Raw genomic sequence first — 8,443 nt, 5'->3', positions numbered from 1 at the left:
AGGCCATCGGGGACCTTCAAGTTCCGGACGGCGCGGGGGTCATCGAAGCTGCGACCAAGATCGACGAGGCCGTCGAGACGTGGCGAGTTCAGGCAGATAGGTCGGAAGCATTCGCCATTGTGCGACTCGGACAGCTCGGAGAAGTCGTGGTCGGCGCGAGCTGGACCGAAGCCCTAAACACGGGCCTCCCGAGAGGGAACACTACACCGCAGTTCACGGCCAACGATACAGCGAAGATCAGGGCTCGAGAAATGATACACGGTGCTCTGACTGTCCTGCTGTTAGGCCGCGAGAGCATCCAACACGTACGGTTCTACGTCGTGTTACTTTTTCTGGCGCAGGTGAGAACTTTATTAAGCGCGGTATTAGCACCCTTGAAGTATGGTCAGGTAAAACTTTATAAGTACGTGGCATTCTATCTTGTATGGCGGATGCACACAAGTCTGCACCGATGGGCACACACTCCACTCTGATGTCATCAACCGGACGACTGATAACCTTTGCTTCGGGGAACATTGCCGACTGCATAAGCAGAATTTTTCTTATTTAGTCGCGGATGCGATCGGCCGTGGCGCATTGGTTGTCTGGGTGGAATATATGTGGTCTTTTTTAAGTTGTAGCCGACTATAATTTCCCCTACTACATGAGCTTTTAAGAAGTATTTTGTGTTACTCGGCCCACGCAAAATACCGTCTCAAGCAACTGTCTTTATGCGTCATTTTAGGTTGCATTTTGTGACATAGCGCAAACGTTGCCTTTAGTGAGACCCTCACTGAGTTGCAATCCTGAGAGCGATCGTATAGCATTGCATGCTTTCTTCCGAATAGACCAAAGACAGCTTATGTGTTTTCCCTCTTTTAAGGCAATCGACACATTTACCTTGAATCGTCAAAAACATGGTGAAAAAATGTAACTTTTGTTAGGTCTAGTTTGTCTGGATCGGTCAATATTCATGCGTGAGGTTGCACTATATGTAGAATGCGGCGACGACTCTTTTTTCACGAACGGCCACGAAAGTATTTCTTGTCGCAAAAACAAAGTGGTCATATCGTTAAATGTATGTGTTTCCTTTAAATGTACTCGAAGCTACCTAATAAGACTGGGCAGTAACACTACCCTTAAGCTTAGTTTTACCTGGCCTCTCTGTAAGGTGACGCGTCCCTCAAAGTCTGAGTCACTTTGACACGTTAAACATCGTATACCAATTGGTAAAGTGAAATGCGAAGTACAAATTTGATTTGAGGTAAAACGAGGATTTTGCGATCGCTGGTAGGCAAGAACATTTCCTTAAACCGACATATATGCATGTCATGGGCGTAGCCAGATGGAGAAATTCTACCCCCCTCTCAACCCTGAAAGTTTTTAACCTTACTGGTGAACACATTCCCAACTGATATAAATGCACACGCGAACATACATCAAGTATGGTTGATCCCTCCCGCGAAAATTTCTGGCTGTACCCCTGATGCATGTCACTCGTTTTATACAGGAAGTACACGTTATTGACAGGTTCCAAATATACAACGCTTCTTGCAGAAGTCAGATTCACTGCTAAAAGATTCCGAAATACCGCTTTCTGTATTTTTATCTCTGGCCAACCGTTTCTGCATTTTACAGAACAGTCTATAGCTTCACTGTTCAATCACTCATGATTTCATTTGCTTTTTTCTTACAATTCTAAACTGTCTAATCTGATCTCCGTTAACTTTAATCGCGATATTTCATATCCCGTTCTTTCTTATGTGGACAAACTACATAACTGTCCCTCATCTCTTCTCCACATGAGCCGGCGTCTCTAAATGGTCATCGTATGGTTACCACATTTCTTACATACTGTACTCTTTTCGATAGTGCTTCGGGAGTGTCATATTATTCATGGTGTCAATGGTGCTGCGATTTATATATGATAAGTATCTCGCCATTCCATAGAGAACAAAACGCGTTGAATCAAAAACAAAGGCCTTTCTACAGGGTGTCCCACTAACTTTAGGCAGAGCTTAAAAATGTGCCGGGACATGTAATTACGAGACGACCAAGTGCATGTTGCTCACCGTTGCCTGGAGTTAGACTATTCTCGGTGTTCTCAAATATTGTTTAATTAGATCTGTTTAACTAACTTTTGAAGGAACAAAGATGGATAAAACATTTCAATGAGAAAGTTGTAGATCGGTTTGCAAAACGTCCTAATAGATAGTTTTGAACTTTATATCTGTTTAGTGTTAGTGTTTTCTGCTTATTAGAAATGCCCAATAAACACAAAAATACCGCTTGATAAACTCGCTCACGCGTCAGTGCGCACGATTATTCTAGTGCTTCCTAACGTTTCGCGTATGAACGACATGTTTCCCTCGCAACGGTTATTGACAGCGGCAAGCAGTCACAGCGGTTATCGTTTTTGTGGTCGAGAGCAAAACGTGTTCGTCGTAAAGCCACCACCATCTTTGCGGCTATGCCGAGACAGCAAAATGGGGTAAATGCTATGGTCGTTCGTACGCGGAACGTTATGGAGCACTAGAATCATTGTGCGCACTGGCGCACGAGCCGGTTTGTCACGTGGTATTTTTTTGTATTTCACGGGCGTTTGTAATTAACAGAAAAATACTCATATTTGACAGATATAAAGTTCAGAACTGTCTAATCGGACGTTTTGCAAACCTATCTACAACTTTCTCATTAAACGTTTTATCTATTTTTGTTTCTTGAAAAGTTAGGTAAATAAACATATCTAATTAAACAATATTTGAGAACAAAAAAATAGTCTGAGTAACTCCAGGCAACTGGTGAGCAACATGCATTCGGTCGCGTCGTAATCGCGTGTGCCGGCCTACTTTTAAACTCTAACTAAAGTTACCTGGGACACCCTGTATAAGACAATACCGAGTGATAAATAAAGCACCCAATTTTTTGCTGGTCCTGATGCAGACACCTTGTGGACGTTTGAGGAGTGCGCGACTGAAAACTTGCAACTGTTGGGTGCTTTGAGCACTGCCATCAGGCATAGCTTATTTCGTCAACTTTCTAAAATTATTCACGTCTATGTACAGTCGTGTCCACTTCAGTCTAGAGCACGCGAGCAGTAAGTTTCTGCTCCCTGTGCCCACGCCTTGTGGCCATTGTGGGCTCTGTCGTAGTTAACATGACTATCAGACCACGCGTGCTCCTGACACGCCACGTGAAAGCCCCAAACTGCCGCAAAGCGTCGCCTTATGGAACACGTTGAATTATGGAACGTGTGGAGAGGAACAAGAAATTGCCGAACACTTGATAATGTTCTGTAAAGGGCTTCACCCTATAGTTCAGGATGATGGCGCAAAGTTTTTCAAAGCACTGGGGTTTAGGGGCAGGGAGGGCAAAATAGACTTTAAGCGGGTAAAATTAACTAGGAGAAGGTTGTCTGATTGGTGGCTTAAGTGAAGGCACGAGTAAAAATTAAACCCTTCACTGCAAAGTACCAGTCCTCAACTTTACTCTTTAAAGGAAAAAACAAAGATAAACCTAGTGGTTAGTTCACTAAATGTTACCGCTAGGTGGCGTTAGCCACAGCCCGATCTAAAGGGTACAGCCACATCCATCCATCCATTCATAAATCCAGCCTGTTACTCCCATGCTCTACACATACGTAAACGGGGCTGTAAATTGTCCATAGCATATACCCAAGTTCATTAGACTTTGGTTAAAAACGCAACGAAAGTTTTCAACGAACATTACTAATTTCATTTATCTCGTGGTAAACCAGGTCATGAAGTACCGCTACCTTTTGGAGCGCCCCCTAGAACGCACGTTAAAGGACCATGCCTGGTGCCTTCACGAGACGGCAGTCCTGTCGAGTACGTTCTTTCCAACTTGGGTGACGAAGACGCTGGTCGCCCCAGATGCCATTCAAGATCTTGGTCGCATGATGGAAGGCCTTAGAGAGGCCATGGTTCGCGAACCCGACACGCTGCCAGAGCTAAACATAAGCGCAAGTGAAGCCACCAAGTGGACCGTCTACGTCATTGGTGGGTCCCGTTATGTATATTGTCTTTTTTACCCTATTGCAGCACACACTCGCACTACGGTAGCTCAGTGGTTTTGGTGCTGCGCTGAAGAGCGGAAGGTAGCGGGTCCGATTCCAGCAGCATACAAGTAGGGGCGGAATGCGAGCACCATATATGGCTCGCATTCAGCAGAACGCACGCGGCAGAACACAGAGAGGGGCAGATCAGCTCGCTAACTCAACCTTACGAAGTACGTCAGAACATTTTTCTACAACTTTGGGCTCGTTACGCCACACAAACCTGAAGCCCATTCGTCGTCAACCGCGTCAGAAGCCGTTAAAGGTTTGCCCATATTGAATGATGATGATGTTTAGAGTTTAATGGCGCAAGGCCGACTAAGGGCAAAGAGCGCCAAACAGAAGTGATTACATTAAAGTGACAAGGAAGTAAAAGAACATCTCAGTAAAAATAGACAAAGTAAAACACAACGTCCCATATTGAATCCGTAGTGGTATTGCTAAATCTGGGAGTTTTCTTTGGCTTTATAGTTTACTGCTCTTCCACTCACTGGGTCCTCCTAAAATAGGGGTGTCCAATTTCATACATCTCCGTCGGTTTCTATATTCGTTTACGCACAGGTTATTAGAATAATTAAAAATGTGATAGCAGCTTGTGCTGGCAAGCCTGGAGCGAGAGAAGAGCTGGATAGCCTACCATTGTTTTTCTTCACTTTCTTTTTTCTTCCTTGCGTTTCTATATGTTGCTTGTGTAGATTTTTGTATATGTTCATTTGTATTTTTTTCTTTCTCTCGCTACATTTTTTTTCTATTTCTAGCTTACTTTGTCCTCTTTTCTTATTCTCTATCAATTTACGTTTACCACTTCCTTTCTTTCTTAGTGTTTCTTGTAGCTCAATTTTCTCTCTTTCCCTTAATGCTTTGCTCTCTGCCTTTTCTATTTTTTATGTGTCTCTTTTCTTTTAATGTCATTTTGTCCTTTTATGTGTCCTTCTCTGCCTTTCTATGTTTTTTACGTCTTGATTCCTTTTGTCTCTCACTATCTCTTTGTTTTTCTCTTTCTCTGTGTTCTCTATCACTTCCTTTCTGTGTCTATTTCTCTCACTGTTTGTCGATTTCTATTTCTATAATTTTAGTGTTTTTATCTGTTTATTTTCCTCTCTCTCTCACGTCTTTTGTGCGCTGCACTTTACTGCGCACACTTTTCGTTAAACACTCGCATCTGCTGTACTCGGCAGCGAGACTTGCTTAATTCGTGTTGCGAGTGTACCTCACCTGTAAAGTTTTTTTTTTTATGATGGAGCACTGATTGCCGATAGCCTATGCAGTTTAGCTTTTAGAAACGTTTCCAACATTCTCCGGGGCAAAAAAAACGAATTCCAATAAGAAAAAACTTCCTATGATTAGGGTACTGCCGGGAGGTTTGGGACAGTTGGAGGAATGGAGCAGCGCGTCTATCTCTTCTCCAGTTACTTCAAAGACGTTAGCCAACAATTCATTAAATGGTGCTGACAAACCATTTGCATGGATGTAATGGCGGGCGTCTTCAGCGAATGAAGTCTTCTGTAACTGGAAGTCGCCTTTTTCGCGTGCCAAAGCAAGTTTCTATTATCTGAATTGTTACACTTATATTTGAACCGTTTTGTGGACGCTACTATTATTTTTTGAAAGAATAATATATCGCAATATATTATAAATACGTGCACTATATATAAGATAACTATATGTATATAATAATATAATATAATTGTAACACTCATATTTCAAGCGCTTTGTGGACGCTAATAACATTTTTAAGGGGCGTTTGCTGAAAGATTTATTTCATTCAAGTGAAGACTCACTGTCGTTGTTCTAGACTCTGACAATGATATATCAGGTTTTGATGATGACTGCTATGACATCTGTGAAATCGATTGGCCTAATTATTATATTCAAGTACAAATTGTCATGTATTTCTTGTTATAGCAAAAAACTGCGTTCATTACATAGCTAGAGTCAAGAGCAGTAACAGCATGTCAGCGTCAGTGGGCAGTTCTTTCAGAACGAAGCCACAAGCTCTCTGTTCTGCTTTCTTCTTAAGAAAGATATGGGGATTTCAGCAATTACCGGTATTGGGATGACAGCTGCTAGTGTTAAAAAGTATCGATGCAGTGATGTTTGTGCACCCTTGTTTATCGTTTCGTGTTGAACTGTGCACTTTTAATTGCCGCTGAATAATCTTGGGGCATTTTGTTACACACGTCCCACTCCCCCAAGTGATGTCCCACTCGACCCAGAAGATGCTGATGGAATGGTACAGATTTTGTCATCAAGAACTATTTTTGTACTGCTCAACCAGGAGCCTTAGGAATCAGTGCGTCTCACACGTTTAGCGTCGCTTTTAGACATGTAATATAATCAATCAAGTATCTTTCTGAGTTGAAGTTTATAAAACCAAAAAATTCAATCGCGAAAAGTGTCCCAATCCTCCCGGCTCTCCTCAAAGTATCGCCATGCGCACATGAAAGTAAGATATGCCTTGTATGCTCAATGCAAAAAGCTCGACATCATACTTTTTTTGGAGAAAGGGCATAATGCATCTCATTTCATTGTACCCGAAACATACACCTGTTGCTAACTTACATTTCCACGAATTATTCTCAATCTGCCAAAAAAGGCAGTCACGCATTAAGACACAAAAGCGCGTACTTAATTTATTCGAAGACTATCACTACCTTGTTTCGGAGCACGAACTTCGTGTTCTGGTCAGGTGTGCACTTAAAGGGACCCTGAAACGGTTTTGACGATTTTTCACAAAAACATTGGGCTGGTAGACCAAGTCCCAAGGGTGATTCAGAGACCATTTTGGGCTCTCTTCGTAAACTGTGTAATTTTTTACAACGCTTTAAAGCTGCGAATTGCTCCAGATTGTTGCGACTCGGCTAAACCCGTTTTCAACCACCCATACGCCAAGTGACACGCTCTGCCCTATTGACGTCATCGTTTGCAACTGATTTGATTGGCTGTGGAACGCGCAGCACAGACTGCCGATATCGGATCGGTGGCGGGATTTACGCGTATGCAGTGTCACCCCACATCGTGACGCTTGAAGGGAGAGAGTTGAGGGCAGTTGAGGGTGAAAGGTGGAGCGGAGGAGGAGGGTACTTGTTTAGTACCCGTAGCTCCGTTAATGATGGGTGTTTCAATCAAACTCTGGTGCCAATGATTTGCTCCAGTGGTGGTCTAATCACAAACGGAATGTGGAAAAACCGTTCAGGGACCCTTTAAGTATACGTATCACAGCAGCACACTCATCTGCAAAGTCGCTCTCTACTTACGCGGTACTGGTGTGATGCACAGCCCTGCCATGCCCTCATTCCAGGCTCGGAAGGCTCCCTCAACACGGGGTTCTCAACGTCATCGCCAGCAGCAGCCCCCACTTTGTACGGCGACCGCTTCCTACTGAACGTGGCTCGCGCCAGCAAGGACAACGTCTTTCCCACCGTCTTTCAACGCGAGAGCTCCACGTCTACCGGAAGCGAAGGTAACACGGACATGGACGCAGGCACGCTAGCAGCATTGCAGATTGAAGGGACGATATCGTACGACGCCCACACCAGGCAACTGCTCGTCCCCGCGGTCTGGCTGTCGGACCTCATGTTCGTTCGCGATGGTTCCTTTCCGGTCCTAGACGTCGCGGCTCTCGGCGTGCGTCTCCTCGCCGTCTGGATTCGAGCGCAGTTGGCCGGGAGACCGCAAGTCTTGGAAAACCTCAAAAGCACCGCAGAGTGTCCCGGGCATGAGTTCGAGACGCCTCTAGATGAGGACAACCCCGATCAGGTCGTGCGAGAGGTCGCCTCCACAGAATGGGCCCTCCGCATCGCGTTCCAGGCTTCCCGATCGCGCGAGCGCCTCGCAGCCGACGTGCTCCGAGACCGCGTCTTCTTCTGGAGGTTCTGCCAGACCCACTGCGGAGACGTTGTCGGCAGGGACGCCTGTGAATTCGCGGTTCATCTAGCGGGAGGTTTTCGGGACGCCTTTGAGTGTCGCGAGTTCGTCCCGCCCCATTGCTGGGCCTGAGATGCCAAAGGCGGCCGACAGCTGCTGTCGCTGAAGCTGAACTTTATCTTTGTGGCGGCTCCTATTAAGTTCGCAATGCGAAATTAAGTGATATGATATAGGCGCAATTTCACTTTTCTAAACTCTGTCAACTGATAATTTTTGCTTCTTTGTCGATTTGCGTTAAACCTTAATTTCATGTCCTATTTGACGTCGTCATTACATATGCCAAAAATGAAAAGAAAGAAGCTACTATCTGTATTTTGCATTATCATTACGCGAGATTATGAAAGAGAGTATAGAGAGTTGTAGATGAAATATCGTAGTTATAAATTAATGTGATATGCTTGGGAAGAATATTTCAATCAGCAGTATAATGAGAAAATTATGATCAGGTACGAATAGTAACTC

The 8,443-nt window shown here is 44.3% G+C and overlaps 1 protein-coding gene across 1 annotated transcript in view; it reads left to right on the top strand.

The window, feature by feature from the left end:
* Nucleotides 1–8,218, top strand: part of LOC142768308 (uncharacterized) — a 25,936-nt gene extending 17,718 nt beyond the window's left edge. Inside the window, exons 6-8 of the mRNA XM_075870272.1 lie at nucleotides 1–341; nucleotides 3,737–3,998; nucleotides 7,356–8,218. The exon at nucleotides 1–341 is cut by the window's left edge and continues 190 nt beyond it. Coding sequence (XP_075726387.1) covers nucleotides 1–341; nucleotides 3,737–3,998; nucleotides 7,356–8,053 — 1,301 coding nt within the window. The 3' untranslated portion in view covers nucleotides 8,054–8,218. The remainder of the gene's footprint in view (nucleotides 342–3,736; nucleotides 3,999–7,355) is intronic.
* Nucleotides 8,219–8,443: the final 225 nt, after the last annotated feature.

Source organism: Rhipicephalus microplus, chromosome 8, assembly GCF_043290135.1.
Source record: "Rhipicephalus microplus isolate Deutch F79 chromosome 8, USDA_Rmic, whole genome shotgun sequence".
In the NCBI taxonomy this organism is placed as follows: Eukaryota; Metazoa; Arthropoda; class Arachnida; order Ixodida; family Ixodidae; genus Rhipicephalus; species Rhipicephalus microplus.
Note: the sequence above shows the minus strand (reverse complement) of the source record. Positions and strands in the feature narration are given on the sequence as shown.